Below are 15,043 nucleotides of genomic sequence, written 5' to 3' on the forward strand. Positions count from 1 at the left end.
CCGTCCAGTCCGCTCCACCTGTTGTTTCTCCTCCGCTTCTCCCGCCTACTATTTCTCCTCGCCACCACCACCACCACGCACGCTCGCCACCGACCACGACCCCTCTTCCTCCTGACCTCCTGCCGTGGCACCGCACGCGCATGGCGTAGCACCGCCGTCTTGACCGCTCTTCAACCGCTCCGACCAACCACGCAGCCGACGCCGCCGCCTACGACGACGACCATGGCCTGGGTGGCGGCCATGCACCTGCTCCTCCTGTCGTCCGCCGCGGCCGCCGCCCGCGCCAGCATCGCCTTCGCCATCGACATGCCCCCGCGCCTCTCGCTCGAGGAGGCCTCCGCCGGCGGCGACTACGACGAGGACGGCGCCGCCGGAGGGGAGGGGGACAAGGGCGCCCAGGCCATCGTGGGGAGCCCCATCGTGGCCGGAGCCATGAACAGGCGCCTCAAGGCGCTCACGTCCTCCTTCGCCAGGACCATCGGCAAGAAGCTTGACTACTGCATCAAGGACACGGAGACGGAGTGGAACGCGGCATTCGATTTCTCAAAGGACACAGCCTTCCTCACCAACTGCATGAAGGAGACCAAGGGTCACCATTCTTTCTCTGCATTATGATTATGAATTGCCTTTAGAAAAACAAATTCTGAATTCACATTTTTTGATGAAAAACAAACAAACAAACAAACAAAACAGGAGACCTTCAGCAGCGCATCTGCACGGCCGCCGAGATGAGGTTCTACTTCGAGAGCTTGCTGGACAGCGGGGACAACGGGGAGATGAACTACGTGAGGCCCAACCTGAACTGCAACCTGTCGTCGTGGATCGACGGGTGCGAGCCCGGGTGGGCCTGCAGGGCCGGCGACGACCAGAAGATCGACCTCCAGAACTCCAAGGACATCCCTTACAGGGCCCTCAAGTGCCAGTCCTGCTGCCCGGGATTCTTCTGCCCCCATGGCCTCACCTGCATGATCCGTAATTCCTTCATCCTTCTTCTCCATGGCCACAGCTACCTGCTTCGTCCAACTCAATGTAATTGCTTGTTGCAGCTTGCCCTCTGGGTGCATACTGTCCAAGGTCCGACTTGAACGTTTCTACAGGCATCTGTGACCCGTAAGTGGGTCATGAACACCATGTAATTCAGATACAACTACATCTTTGAATGTTATGTTCACTAGATCTTTGAATGTTATGTTCACTAGATACAACTACCAACCGCCCCCAGGGAACCCCAACCATACCTGCGGTGCTGCTGACATTTGGGCAGATGTGGTCACCACGGATGATATCTTCTGCCCACCTGGCTTCTACTGCCCCAGCACTATACAGAAACTCCCTTGTAGTAGTGGGTAATCCTATCTATCTAATGTTTTTCAACTTTATCAATCAATCCCTTGCATACCAACTTGTTACATTTCAAGTCCCAGCACTACAACACGGCTAAATGTGCAAGAATGCTGAGATTGTAAGGTGCATTTTTGCAGGTTCTATTGTAGGAAAGGGTCAACCTCACAAACTAGTAAGCCCAGTCTTGTTCACAAAGTTTGGAACCCTCACCATCTGAATCCCGCCTTTTGTTTCACGTCAAGCCAGTCCTGAATTCCGGGTGTTTTCCTTAATATTACTGCAGGATGCTACAAGAAGAGCTCTTGTCCACCCAACTCTGCCACTCAGGACATCACAATATTTGGTGCACTGCTTGTGGTAAAAAAAACTTCCAGCTACATACATCTCTAGCATGAAGAATATCTCTCTTGCAGGGCAGGCTGCTGCACTGCAACTACATCACTAACTAATCGTCCTTTTTTGTTGCTGTGAAGGTTGCTTCTTGTTTAGTCCTCGTGATCATTTACAACTTCTCCGGTCAGATCCTGACCAACCGTGAGAAAAGGCAAGCGAAATCCCGAGAGGCCGCTGCAAGGCATGCAAGAGAGACAGCGCAAGCTCGAGAGAGATGGAAATCAGCTAAAGATGTTGCCAAGAAGGCGGGCGTGGGTTTGCAGTCGCAATTGTCCCGCACCTTCTCGCGCAATAAGAAGCCTGGACAGGCACAGCCGGGACCGTCCAAAGTTGGAGATGCCGGTGGAAAGAAGAACAATCTCACTGACATGATACGCTCGCTTGAAGACAACCCGGAGAGCGACGAAGGATTCAACGTGGAAGTAGGGGATAAGGCTCTGAAAAAGCCCACGGGGAAACAGATGCACACTCGGAGCCAGATTTTCAAGTATGCCTATGGTCAGATCGAAAAGGAAAAGGCCATGCAGCAGGAGAACCATAACATGACCTTCTCAGGTGTGATATCAATGGCCAAAGACCATGATGTCAGTACGAGACCAGCCATTGAGATCGCCTTCAAGGACCTAACTCTAACATTGAAGGGCAGCAAGAAGAAGCTCTTGAGGTCAGTGACAGGAAAGCTCTCGCCTGGCCGTGTAGCTGCTGTCATGGGCCCGTCTGGTGCTGGGAAAACCACATTCCTGAGTGCCATTGCCGGTAAGGCAACTGGGTGTGAAACATCGGGTTTGGTACTTATAAATGGTAAAATAGAACCGATTCGTGGTTATAAGAAGATCATTGGCTTTGTTCCCCAAGATGATATCGTCCATGGTAACCTAACTGTCGAAGAAAACATCTGGTTCAATGCAAGATGCAGGTACTTCTGTGCCAGAACTCGGAGCAGAGTCTCTTCAGGAGTTTCCACCCTTTTTCCTGCTATAATTTGATTTTCTGGTGAATTTACATGTACTATGCTGATGCATTTCAGGCTCTCAGAAGACATGTCAAAGGCGGATAAGGTCCTCGTTGTGGAGAGGGTCATAGAGTCACTAGGATTGCAGGCAATTCGAGATTCTCTGGTTGGGACAGTGGAACAGCGTGGCATCTCCGGTGGCCAGCGCAAGAGAGTCAATGTCGGCCTCGAGATGGTGATGGAGCCCTCGGTGCTGATCTTGGATGAGCCAACGTCTGGTTTGGACAGTGCCTCATCCTTGCTTCTGCTCCGTGCCCTTCGCCGTGAAGCTCTCGAAGGTGTGAACATCTCCATGGTTGTTCATCAACCCAGGTTGGTTACCAAACTCACAAATTTGAACATGTTAGCCAGTCGGTCATGCACACTCAATCGCTGATGAACCAATGGCTGTGTTGTTTCAGTTACACGCTGTACAGAATGTTTGATGATCTGATACTTCTAGCCAAAGGGGGCATGACGGTGTACCACGGGCCTGTGAAGAAGGTGGAGGAGTACTTCTCAGGGCTGGGCATCGTTGTCCCAGAGCGCGTGAACCCACCGGACTACTACATTGACATCTTGGAGGGCATTGTGAAGCCCAACTTAAACCCAGGCGTCAGCGTGAAGGACCTGCCTATCAGATGGATGGTGCACAACGGGTATGATGTTCCCCGAGATATGCTGCAGAGTTCTTCAGATTCAGAATCATCATCCAGAGCAAGCATCGATCATTCTTCGAGCCGCAACGATGCTGGGCAATCCTTTGTTTCAGTACTCTTGGGCAATGTTAAAGATATCCTCGGGCAGAAGAAGGATGAGTATGACTACAATAAGACTTCCGAAGATTTGTCGAACCGCAATACTCCTGGAATTCTAAAGCAGTACAGGTACTTCCTGGGAAGGTAAGGCCTCCGTCTTCAAAGAACAGAGCCTTTCTGAACTTTTGTCGAGTCCTGAAGTCCTGAGGCTGATGATATCTTTACATCTCCAGGTGTGGCAAGCAGAGGCTCCGGGAAGCGAGGATACAAGGAGTGGACTACTTGATACTTTGCCTTGCCGGGATATGTCTGGGGACACTGGCCAAAGTGAGCGACGAGACATTTGGAGCGCTGGGATACACATACACTGTCATTGCAGTCTGTAAGTATGCACATGGTTTCTGTCATGAGAATGCTTGTGTTTTTAGTCAAGTGATGATGTAACATGTGGTTGTTATGCTGTAGCCCTGCTCTGCAAAATTGGAGCCCTGAGATCGTTCACGCTTGACAAGATAAACTACTGGAGGGAGAGAGCCTCCGGGATGAGCTCCCTGGCCTACTTCATGTCCAAGGACACCATAGATCACTTCAACACCATCGTCAAGCCCATCGTCTACCTCTCCATGTTCTACTTTTTCAACAACCCCAGGTCGTCAATCTGGGAGAACTATGTCGTCCTCCTCGCGCTGGTCTACTGCGTCACCGGCATCGGCTACACCTTTGCCATCTTCTTCCAGCCAAGCTCTGCACAGTTGGTGAGTAAAGCCGTGTATGCTTCCTCGTTACTATTTCCAGTTTTCACCTCGAGCTAGACATGTCCTAATGCATATTTTCTGTGCTTGCAGTGGTCGGCACTGCTCCCAGTTGTTTTGACCCTGATAGCAACTCAGCAGAAGAACACCATGTATGCCGATTTGTGCTACACAAAGTGGGCTCTGGAAGCGTTTGTCATTGCAAATGCACAGAAGTAAGTATGCCTCATCCTCTTTGTTGATACTGTATGTATGAATTGAGATTTCAACTGGCCATAGCAACACTGCAAGCCTGCAACCCTAACACACACACACACACCATCTTGTTACGTTTGTGGTTGCAGCTATTCCGGGGTGTGGCTAATAACACGGTGTGGCTCGCTGGTCAGGAGCGGCTACAACATCCAGCACGAGATTCTCTGTATAGTAGTCCTCATTGCTAATGGGATAGTCTTCCGCTGCGTAGCATTCTTCTGCATGGTCACCTTCCAGAAGCACTAACAAGGCAAGGAGAGCCCATATAGCAGATTCATTTCTTTAATTTCAGTGTAATAGAACTGTAGACTAGAGTCCCTCTTGGTACAGTCCCAGGTGTAGATGAGGAGAGATTCTTGAATAGCAAACAACTGTCAGGTATGCTCTAAATTATATCGTTTTCAGACTAGCTGAAACATCAGACCTCACTTGTTGAACTCAACTGTAAATTTGATATGCAAATTCAGTGAAGTACAGCAGCTTTCTTACTTTCAACAGAAATTTAAGTAACAACAGCAGAACTCAACTTGCATAAATCTAAAAATGATCATAACAATAATCTGTAAGCTCGTAATAAGAGCATATTTAACCGCACGCATTACATGAATACTGATACACAGCTGAGTACAGAATCAGAATGCAGGCAGTTCACAAGGAATTCATAATAGTCATTTATGTGGGCTTAAAGCCCCTGGATGAGTTTTCAGTAAAAGAGCTAGATCAGAATGACATGTATTCGATGGGCTTGAGAGATACACATGAAAAGACATGAAGTTGAAAGAAACTTGTGGGACTTCCCTAATGCTTAAGGTTGCTTCTACAGGTACTACTTACTGGACCAAAAGCTACCATATTAGGAAGAAGCCTAATTTTGTTCAGAAGGCCCCTTGGAACTGACCTGAGACCCAACCAAGTCCTCCAGAGAGAAGTTGAGAGTATCAGTCGAACCTTTCTTGACCTCTTCTCCTTGCGCCGCTAGGAAGTCCTCAATGCTCCCTGGCTCCCCAAACCAGCCCAGCCTATCTGCTATGAGGTGGAGGTTGTTGCAGCCACCACAGCGCGCAACCACAACTCCATTCTCATAGGAATCCCGGCTGGCCATCTTCATAGACCTGGTCTCGCAGACCTTGCATGTGAAGACCATGGCAAGGTCATGCCTGGGTGAGATCTTCAGGTTGGAGGTATCTCTGACCCTGAAGCTGGCCTCCGGTGCAGCTACTGGAGCTGGAGGCGTGTCGATTTTGGAACCCTCTTGCTCTTGGTCCAAAGAATTCTTGTCAGATGCATTGTTGCTCGCTTCGGTAACTGTCAGGAGGGATCTTAGCCCCGCAGATGTGGTTGGAGGAAACGAAAATCCTGCAATGGCACGAGCTTTCAGTTCAGTGCTCAACTCATATGCATCTCAAAGTTGCAAACAGCTACGGCACACACAGGGCTGAGAAGGCTGAAACATAACTGCAAATAGACATGCGTGCTCACAACTTGAGAGTCAGTTTATTAGCATAGCACTTATTAGCGCTTCGCAAAAGCAGGATACTAATAATACCGTAGTACTAGTTCTGTTGATCAGAGCAATGAGGAAAAGTTTGTAACTTTGTATTGGCCACTGCGTTTCAGGACGGGGGATTCTTTAAATTCGCGGAGCCAATTAAACATGGGGACACATCGTGGGCGCACAAAACTCAGTCACAAATCGAAACCGAAACTTTTAACGGCGCACACAGGCAACCTAAACGTAAACCTGCAGCTAGTAGGGGGGAAAAAACGCTGGAGCACAAGGCACCCACGAACCCCGAATTGATCTGAGAACCCGGCGCCCATCAATCCCTCCATCCGAGGGGCAGGAGGGGAACCGCAGCTCGATAAAACCCAGTAGCCGAGATATTTATAGAGAGAAGAAGGTGAGGGGGCGAGGGGTCATGCTGGGGGGATCCGAATACCTCGGGAAGAGGGGGCGTGCGATTCGGCGATCACGGCGGCGAGGCGGCGCCTGAGCAGCGGCAGCAGGCGGGCGGCGGCCATGGCGGCGGAGGGAAGGTTCTAGAAGAAGAGGAAGACGGAGAGAGCGGTCGGAGGAGGGGGAGGCGTGGCGCCTGCTTTGTGTCTGTCTGCTGTTGGATTGTTGGGGAAGAAAGAAAGAGAGAGCGGCGTTACACAAGTGGGCTTTGATTATGGGCTTTTCTGATGGGCCTTGCACTGCTACAATTATGTATACTGGGCTTTCGCCTTGCTGTCTCCTCGTCTTTCTGGTCCAAAAATCATTTGCACGCAAACAAAGTCAAAGGAAGAGCTTAGAGTAATTTTCTTCTTGTTAGTGAATAGTGATGTGATGCGTTGGTCTTGACTTGTTGCTTGTAACCGGGGGACAAGGCCAGATGAGGCCAGGTCCTTGATTTGAGATTTTGAATGAGAATCAGTAAGGAGGAGCTAACCAAGAACATACGTAATACGCCCATGGTTTCAACAAAAATAATGCAAAATTGCTTCTGCTTACAAACTAACGAGCTAATCTCATCATGGTATGATCGGATAGGATGGTCGATACAGCAGCAGCAGAAGAAGAAGAATACGAAGCTAACCTGCGACAGATCAGATGAGCTAGCAGAGAACCAAGTGAACATAACGGTCAACGGATATGGATGAATGAAGGAATGATTAGTTGTCCTTGATCATCCATGGATAGTTAATGATTAACTGCTAGCGTGGGGTCTGTTAGCAGCCAGGATATGATAATAAAAATGTATATCGACAGGCAGATGCTAAACCATGCATGCATTCGGATACGTACAGCACTGCACGGAGACAGCCATGTTAGTTAACTGCACTGCAGGGAGTAGCCAGCGCATGTACTCCAACAAACAATTCCTTCTCTCCAGCAGCCATGCAAATTAAACTTGTTGGTTTTGCAATCCTACGGATAGAGATGGTATGTGTTGGACGGATGTCGCGTCGCCCTCACGCTCAACCATACAACTTGTTCTCTTCTATTGGAGTATTGGACTTGTAGCAACCTTAAAAAAAGCCTTTTTTTTCTTTCCACACGAGCGCCATGCTGCATGTAAAAAGGTGATGCCCTCATGCCACTAGTAGATCGATGGCAAGAAGAATCCGCGTGCCCTTTTATGACCTGATGATCGTCGATCCATCATCAAGAGAAAATGAAAATGGGGAAGAAAGAAAAGGGCCAAATCACCAACATCTCGTCGGTTCCATGCCTCCATCTAGACCAGTTGCCCTGCACAATCTTCCCCAAGTTCAAGTAGACCGGGCTACTATATTACATTTACATATACAGTACCAATCATGTAACAGTGATTACTCTACGGTCAGTGAAAACTGTGAAATGGTCAAATAATCCCATAATATAAGTGTATTTGCATGTGCAAGAACCAAAAAAACAATCTGAAAAAAAAAATCCTGTACGTGACGAGGCACTTGATCAAGTATGCTGTTAGAATTAGCTTATGGAGTGGGGTGTTTGACCTTCCTTTGACCAGCCAGCCACAGCCCACAGCCAGCCTCTGCCCTCTGCTGTCTTCTCCGTTCCCCTCTTCCTTCTCCATCCCCCGTTGCAGATAAAAGGAGCAAGCTTTATCATCACGCCCTCTAGAGATCGACACGACATCGACGCGGCATCAAGGAGAGAGCCAGCCAGAGGTGGTTGGCGGTCGCGTCGATCGGGGGCTCCCCATGGTCGGCCCCAAGCCCAAGGCGAATCGGATGTGCAAATCCAAGAGCGCCATCGCCACCGCCTCCTCCTCCTCCATGGCCGCCGCCGCCGCTGCCTCCACGCCGCGGAACCACCGCTCGCCGCGCACCAACACCACCAGCTCCTACCCGGCCGCCTACTCCTACTCCACCTCCTACTCCACCGCCTCCTCCTCCGCGGCCTCCCTCGCCGCGCTCCGCGACTCCCTTCCGGAGGTGCCGCTCCTCTTCACCTTCCACGACCTCGCCGCCGCCACCGCCAACTTCTCCTCCTCGCACCGCCTCGTCCCCGCCGCGCCCTCCTCCTCCAACTCCTTCCGCTGCTCCCTCCGGGGCCACCCGGCCGCCGTCTTCCGCCGCCCGCTCCGCCGCGACGCGCGCGAGGTTGCCGCGCGCCTCGCCGTCCTCGGCCACTGCCACCACGCCGCCATCGCGCGCCTCCTGGGCGCCGCCGCGTCGCCCGACCGCACCACGCTCTTCCTCGCCTACGAGCTCGTCCCCGATTCGGCCCCGCTGTCGGCGCTCCTCCGGAACCCCAAGAACCCGTCCTTCACCCCGCTCGCCACCTGGCACTCGCGCCTCCAGCTCGCCGCCGACGTCTGCGACGCGCTCTACTACGTCCACCTCCAGGCGGACACGATCCACAACCGCCTCTCCGCATCCTCCGTCCTCGTCTGCGGCGACGGGCCGCTCCCCCGCGCCAAGATCGCTCATTTCGGCGCCGCCGACCTCGCCGGCGAGCTCCCGGTCGAGCAGAAAGACGACATCGAGGAGTCCTCTTCCAGGGGCAGCAGCTCCGGGTCCGGAGGCCACCGCCGCAGCAGCAGCCGGGGGAGGCGGATCGAGGGCACGCGCGGGTACATGGCGCCGGAGCTGGTGGCGGGCGGGCCGCCGTCGCCGCGCTCCGACGTGTTCGCGCTTGGCGTGGTGCTGCTGGAGCTGGTGTCCGGGCAGGAGCCGGTGCGGTACGAGATGGTGAACCGGGGGACGGGCGAGTACCAGAGGACGTCGCTGATCGAGACCGCGGAGGCCGCGGCGGCGGAGGGCGGCGGTGAGGGGATGCGCCGGTGGGTGGACCGCAGGCTGAGGGACTCGTTCCCCGTGGACGCCGCGGAGTCGCTGACGGCGCTGGCGCTGCGGTGCGTGGCCAAGGACCCCCTGGCGCGGCCGGACATGTCGTGGGTCGCCGCCAAGGTGTCCAAGCTCTTCCTCGAGGCGCAGGAGTGGGCCGCCAAGTTCCGCGTCCCCACCGACATCTCCATCTCCATCGCCCCAAGGTGACGGTGCTCCACGCCGGCGACGGCAGCCAAAGGATTCTGTTTGCCTCGGAGGTGCTGATCTTAACTTATCACCGTTAATAAGAGTGCAAGAGTTTGAGATACTGATAACAGCAAGAGTATAGAAGAGCTTGCAATGGACTCGAATTGATTGATTCTTAATTTGGGAGGAGTTTAGGGTTCACATAGATTCTAGTTCTTTGTTTTTTCCCCCTTGTTCTTATTGTTGATGTACACAGGAGTGAGTGGCATACAGTATTTGCATATGCTAGTAAGCATGCAGAGAGAGATTCAGCTTTGGCTGGCAAAAATATCTTGTACAATTAGGCAGGCTATGATTAGGCAGATGTACACTTGTTAACCCGTGGAAGAAATCCCTTCAGTGCAGGAGATGGTAGAACTTTGTCAATGCTGTGTGGATTAATTGGTTCGGGCATCTCTTCCTGCCGACTGTGGCGGAAAATTGCTGGAGCTTGTAACTATTTCTTGCATTTGATGTGGATGTGTCTGATGGTCAATTCAACGGAGAGAAACTCATCTCCAGGCAGCGTCAGCATCCTTTCTTGGGGTCGCCGAGTGAGTGCGGCGGCATGTCGTAGACGTCGGGGAAGCAAGTAACCGGATGCTGTTGCCTGTTGCTGTGGGAGACTGGGATTTCTCCTCTCCCAGTTCATGGTTAATGCTGCAACGATATGGATTTTCGACGCAAGAGAACCCGATTCCCATGCTTCAGAAAGGAAGAACAAAATCGAATTCCACTAGTAGCAAGGCTACCAGTTTGGTCAAAGGCCTTTGAAGGAATACAACAGCAAAAGAAATTAGTAACCTGCTGTGATGCCTTTAATTCCTTTGCAGGCAGCTTATGTGTTAATATATATATTCAGGACACCACAGAACAAAAAATCTCTGAATATGCCGCTTTGCATCATGGATGACCATGACCTTGCATACACCTGCCAGAGGCTCAAACCATGCAGAAACCAAATCAAACAGCTCAACCACCAAAAAGAGCAGAGAGAGGGGGAGAACTCAACAATTTCTGATGTGTAGATTCAGAAATAGGACGGAAATGGTGCTGACTACTGCGATCACCCCATGCCAAGTGGATCGAAATTCAGTGCAAAGGCATCCGAAAGACTCCAGCAATTTTATTGGCGTATGCCTGCCTGAATCTTTCCAATTTAGGACGCAAAGGAAACAACAGTCGTCATTCACATCCTCTCATACCATAGGAGATCCGCACAGTAAAAACCAACAATACATAACAAGAGTGTTAATCCAACATGATGGAAGATGTACAGTTCCTTTGCGAGGAGAGTTGTACACATCTGCTATGCTCTTCCAGGCCCTGAGGTTTCCATGAAAATGCCTGTTAATTGCAGCCAATGTAAGATCCTGCCCCTGTTCATCACAGCTTGCTCACCATCGGGCCATTGTCACCATCCTCTCAATGACTGTCAAATAAGAGCAGAAAGATAGAATTTAGTTACATGGTGGCATCACCTATTTATTGTGTCACAAAGTTACCCAAGTGTCTAGATAATTTTTAATTATTTTCCCCCTAGTGCCTGACAATGTTTCAATTCCAAGACAACCATCTCATAAAGCATGATACTGTGTTAATGTAGCAGAGGGCCAGAGGCAGGCGAGATCCTCATTTCTATATGAGTAAATTCAAAAACCCAATCCTAATGTATATGGATGGTTCATCCAACTATCCAAGGATATTACACTATTTCCTAACATCATCATATCTGATGTAGTCATGTAGGGTTACTGGGTTAGCAAAAAAGAACTTTACATCAATTAACCATCTGTCATATTCTTGTTCTGCCATACTTTAGTGCGGAACAAAACAGGATAGGTCAACTTGAAACAAAGGTTCCACTGTTACAACCTTCAGTATGGGTTGAACTGTAGGAAAGGTCACTGTCAAAACCAACTATTCCCTCAGTGATAATGACATGCACTATCACAGCAGAAAAATTTAGAAATGACATGTGGTGGGAGAAACCGAAACCTGCCCAAATATATTATAAAGCAATCTGATAGACAAGGCAACTAGGCATATATTTTCATGACAAAGCACAGATCGATTTCAATAGTACAGACCAACGTATTCCTATACCAAGATAATAGTAAGTTGCAGCTGTCTGTTGATATAATAGGTAGCCGCAAGAGATAGTTTTAACTAATACCAATAAATCACCATAGCATATAGTTGACAAAACTTGGAAGTACCATTAAGCATTGAAGTTCTAATATGACGACTTCTACACAGCCACACAAAAGAAAAATAGAAACCAACATTGCTGAGATTTGCAGAGTGAACACTAGTAATGATACAATCGCATATACTGCAAGGAAGATAACTCGCCAGGTGCTGGAGTTGGTGAATGGTTTGGTGCTCAGACTAAGAAATGCATCGAATAATCATACATTCAAAATTTAAATGGCTACAAAAAATGGTAACACTAGCATGCCACACTATGAGTTTGTAATGTTTTCGACAGTCATAATTCATAAAAAAGGATGACCAAATGATTCCATAGGGTGATGATAGTGTGCTTAGCAGAAGATACAGATAAACTGTTTCCATGTTAATCATGCATACCTTGAAGCCAGATTTATTATTAGTTGAACCAGCCAACATCTTCCTCGCAGGCTTAAGTATCTGGAAGGAGCACATCAATGTCTCATCTACACTCATCATGGCACCAGCATTATCGAATTCTCCACAGTAGTTAGGGGCCGAGAATATTGTTACAAGCTGGCGGTTAGCGAAAAACTCATATCCATCTTCAACAACCTGAATTTTGACAAGGTAAGCATTAATAAACAATCAATTTGTTTGATACAGGAACAAGTAGGTCACATTCTTTCAGAGTAGAGCACACCTGATGAGCTCTGCAGATGAGGTCCAAATCATGCTTCTCAAGGAATTCAGCAACTTTATCAGGCCCAAATGTATATGAAACACCTCGATCGTTCATGGCCCAGCCTTGTGCTTCATTGGAAGGATCAGACCAAAGAAGATCACAGAGTAATCCAGTGTCAGGCACATCTGTGGGGCGATTCAGGTTGAGTATTTGATCCAGCTTGTTCAACTCGGGGGAAAGACCACCATGCATACAGAGAATCTTCTCATCTATCAGTGCTGACACTGGTAAGCAGTTAAAACAGTCTGTGAATGTTTTCCAGAGTTTCACACTAAATCTGCGCTTGCACTCGTCATAAAAACCATAGATGCGATTTACTGATGCACATTCATGGTTGCCCCTTAGAAGGAAAAAGTTCTCTGGGTACTTGACCTTGTAAGCCAAAAGAAGACATATTGTTTCCAGGCTTTGCTTTCCACGATCCACATAATCACCCAAGAAAAGGTAGTTGGACTGAGGCGGATAGCCACCGTAATCAAATAGCCTCAGTAGATCAGAAAACTGGCCATGGACATCACCTGATCAAAAGAAAATACGCAAGATCAACAATTTTTATGAAGCTTTCTTAAAGATGTTTGAGGCTCATTCATACTCAGATCAAAAAAATCACTACAGATATCGTTACAAATAGTGTTGAGATTCTATTTGTCCTAAAAGATCAGCGATCCAACACATGTTAACTGTCAGTGGTTTACATTACCATGCAATCTTGTCAACAATACAAATGAACAACTAGATACTCAAGGTTTCTGCACAAGGTAACAATGATACTTATCCACTTTACAAATTGTTTGCTTTGATTTACCATAGGATGTTATTTACATGTCCGCATGGTTATAGACATCTATGTTGTTCTCTTCAAAAGTTTTTGTGTTATAATATCCTGAACAGAGTCATCATGTAAAGCATTAGAATCTTTGTACAAAAGAAGGCCGCTGAAAGATTGAAGGTATGATGCATTTTTGGAACATCTGAAATGTGATCTTGAAAAAAGTAGCCATTTCACCATACAAACTCCATAATGATCCACCAGTCACCCAATGCATCGATACCTCAAGATTTAGTGTCAGTAGAAGAAGATACGTGTGAAATCTATAATAGGGCCATCAAATCAATGGTAAAAAAGGTAACAGCTTTTTTCAGCAAATACAACCAGAGAGTTTCTATTCCAAGTATCCTTAATCACTACAAAGAGGGCTACCAGGGTATATACACCTCTACTCCAGTCCTTAATCGATTCTTCAACTCATGAAAAAACTAGGCGGGATTGGAAATGGATATTTTAATTAGAAGATCGGGTTTCGTACACCGGCAAGACTCAAAAAGGCACAGACCAAACAGCGGGATACCCCGTTGACCAACCAGACCAATCCCCAAGATGACATCTCGGGTGCTACCGACATGAAAAAAATTGCTCAGGCACCACAGGGAAAGAGAAATTACCGCAGATTTTGATGGGGGCCTCGAGCTCCAGAAGGTTAGGCTGCTGCAGGAAGATCTCCTTGGCGGCAGCGCAGAGCTGCTTAATCTCCGACTCTGACAGCTGCGCGTTCTTCCCCGGCTTCAGATTCTTCACTTCCAGCAGCCGCCGTATGACGTCGTCCAGCAAGGCCGGATCCATCTCCTTCCTTCTCCGAGCTCTTCAACCCTCCCACCACTCTTCTCGAAACTTCTCAACAACTCAAGACTAGTAACAGTCAAAGAAAAAGGAAATCTTTACAAGAAAAACTCGAGTACAGATCGAACAAATCTTGTTTGTTCTGCTTGCGGGATGGATTGGAAGAGGAGGGATTCGGTTTTGTGATCGGGGTGTGTCTGGGGCACAAAGATGCTAGTACCTTTGTCTTGGTCTTTCTGGGCTTCTTTTTTTCCTAGGATGCTCTCTTGTTCTTGTTCTTGGAGATGGGGGAGGCTGTTAGGTGGGTTTTTGGAGGGGATTCGGATTGGATTCGCGACTGTCCTCTCTGATTTCTTGTTCTTGGCATTGGTAATGGGTCTCCCTCTTTCTCTCTCTAGCCCTGTATGCCTGTAGGCGCCTGTCTCTCTCCTCCCCTGTGCCAATTCCCCAAAGACTTGTATTGGACTTTGGAATAAAAGCTAATCCATTTTATGGTTAAGCCCTCCAGTTACTTGATCTGTCATGTTTGGGTCCTTGGTTGGAGATTACAGGAACATTATTGGATCATTGCCTTTTTCTTTCCCCCAAGTCATCCCCCACATCTCCCTTTCATCTGACAGTTCGTTGTTTCGGTCCGCCTGATTTTGGTCCTTGGCTTGGCATACTAGTGGCCTTTTGGATGGAGGCCATTACTGAGAAGAGTCAGTCAGTGCCTACACTGATGTTTGTAGAAAATGGCTACAAGAATTTATGGCTTGGAGAGACTTATTCTTCTATGTACTGTTTTTGTCCTCACAACCGTTTTTTTCTCTCTTTTTTTTGGTCAGTTTCTTCTTCTTCTGTCTGAGTACCACAACCGTTAGTGATCGGCATCTGAAAAACAGAAAGGGCGTCCAAACAGAAACAATAGTTGCAGTGAGCACGTTAGTTCCGTAGGAGCTAATTTAATTCTCGCATAAATCGGAAGAAATTCATACGCTCAAAATGACACTTGTAATGTGTGAATTG

At 48.6% G+C, this 15,043-nt stretch overlaps 4 protein-coding genes across 6 annotated transcripts; 2 read left to right on the forward strand and 2 right to left on the reverse strand.

The window, feature by feature from the left end:
- Nucleotides 1–222: 222 nt before the first annotated feature.
- LOC101769942 (ABC transporter G family member 28) lies at nucleotides 223–4,976 on the forward strand. The gene is made up of 13 exons (XM_004955227.4): nucleotides 223–589; nucleotides 694–972; nucleotides 1,047–1,110; nucleotides 1,200–1,346; nucleotides 1,482–1,516; nucleotides 1,628–1,701; nucleotides 1,818–2,653; nucleotides 2,765–3,061; nucleotides 3,151–3,630; nucleotides 3,720–3,868; nucleotides 3,952–4,241; nucleotides 4,332–4,453; nucleotides 4,583–4,976. The coding sequence occupies exons 1-13, from the start codon at nucleotides 223–225 to the stop codon at nucleotides 4,737–4,739; spliced, it is 3,297 nt and encodes a 1,098-aa protein (XP_004955284.3). The 3' UTR covers nucleotides 4,740–4,976.
- A 164-nt stretch (nucleotides 4,977–5,140) lies between these two features.
- Nucleotides 5,141–6,610, reverse strand: LOC101753987. The gene is made up of 2 exons (XM_004954353.2): nucleotides 6,434–6,610; nucleotides 5,141–5,849 (listed from the first exon to the last, which is right to left on the reverse strand). Exons 1-2 carry the CDS (start codon nucleotides 6,513–6,515, stop codon nucleotides 5,359–5,361), a joined length of 573 nt encoding a protein of 190 aa, XP_004954410.1. The 5' UTR covers nucleotides 6,516–6,610; the 3' UTR covers nucleotides 5,141–5,358.
- A 1,648-nt stretch (nucleotides 6,611–8,258) lies between these two features.
- Nucleotides 8,259–9,482, forward strand: LOC101754383 (lysM domain receptor-like kinase 3). The gene has a single exon (XM_004954354.3). It carries the CDS (start codon nucleotides 8,259–8,261, stop codon nucleotides 9,480–9,482), a length of 1,224 nt encoding a protein of 407 aa, XP_004954411.2.
- Nucleotides 9,483–10,587: 1,105 nt separating this feature from the next.
- Nucleotides 10,588–14,482, reverse strand: LOC101754784 (serine/threonine-protein phosphatase PP1). 3 transcript variants are annotated; one of them, XM_012848063.2, is made up of 5 exons: nucleotides 14,256–14,482; nucleotides 13,861–14,086; nucleotides 12,376–12,935; nucleotides 12,093–12,287; nucleotides 10,588–10,932 (listed from the first exon to the last, which is right to left on the reverse strand). In XM_012848063.2, the coding sequence occupies exons 2-5, from the start codon at nucleotides 14,036–14,038 to the stop codon at nucleotides 10,915–10,917; spliced, it is 951 nt and encodes a 316-aa protein (XP_012703517.1). In that variant the 5' UTR covers nucleotides 14,039–14,086; nucleotides 14,256–14,482; the 3' UTR covers nucleotides 10,588–10,914. The 3 variants fall into 3 exon arrangements, with proteins under 3 accessions (XP_012703517.1, XP_004954414.1, XP_012703513.1); XM_004954357.3 differs by having other exon boundaries at nucleotides 13,861–14,104; XM_012848059.2 differs by having other exon boundaries at nucleotides 13,861–14,482.
- Between the last annotated feature and the right edge of the window lie 561 nt (nucleotides 14,483–15,043).

This window comes from Setaria italica, chromosome I (assembly GCF_000263155.2).
Source record: "Setaria italica strain Yugu1 chromosome I, Setaria_italica_v2.0, whole genome shotgun sequence".
NCBI classification, from domain to species: domain Eukaryota; kingdom Viridiplantae; phylum Streptophyta; class Magnoliopsida; order Poales; family Poaceae; genus Setaria; species Setaria italica.

Coding starts and splice junctions, on each gene's coding strand:
- LOC101754383 (XM_004954354.3), top strand. CDS start 8,259: ATGGCCGCCGCCGCCGCTGCCTCCACGCCGCGGAACCACCGCTCGCCG.
- LOC101769942 (XM_004955227.4), top strand. CDS start 223: ATGGCCTGGGTGGCGGCCATGCACCTGCTCCTCCTGTCGTCCGCCGCG. Junction 1,111..1,199: donor TCTACAGGCATCTGTGACCC/GTAAGTGGGTCA, acceptor TATGTTCACTAG/ATACAACTACCAACCGCCCC. Junction 1,517..1,627: donor AGGGTCAACCTCACAAACTA/GTAAGCCCAGTC, acceptor ATATTACTGCAG/GATGCTACAAGAAGAGCTCT.
- LOC101753987 (XM_004954353.2), bottom strand. CDS start 6,515: ATGGCCGCCGCCCGCCTGCTGCCGCTGCTCAGGCGCCGCCTCGCCGCC. Junction 5,850..6,433: donor GCACGCCCCCTCTTCCCGAG/GTATTCGGATCC, acceptor GTGCCATTGCAG/GATTTTCGTTTCCTCCAACC.
- LOC101754784 (XM_012848063.2), bottom strand. CDS start 14,038: ATGGATCCGGCCTTGCTGGACGACGTCATACGGCGGCTGCTGGAAGTG. Junction 12,936..13,860: donor GGCCCCCATCAAAATCTGCG/GTAATTTCTCTT, acceptor TCTTTTGATCAG/GTGATGTCCATGGCCAGTTT. Junction 12,288..12,375: donor TCATCTGCAGAGCTCATCAG/GTGTGCTCTACT, acceptor GTCAAAATTCAG/GTTGTTGAAGATGGATATGA.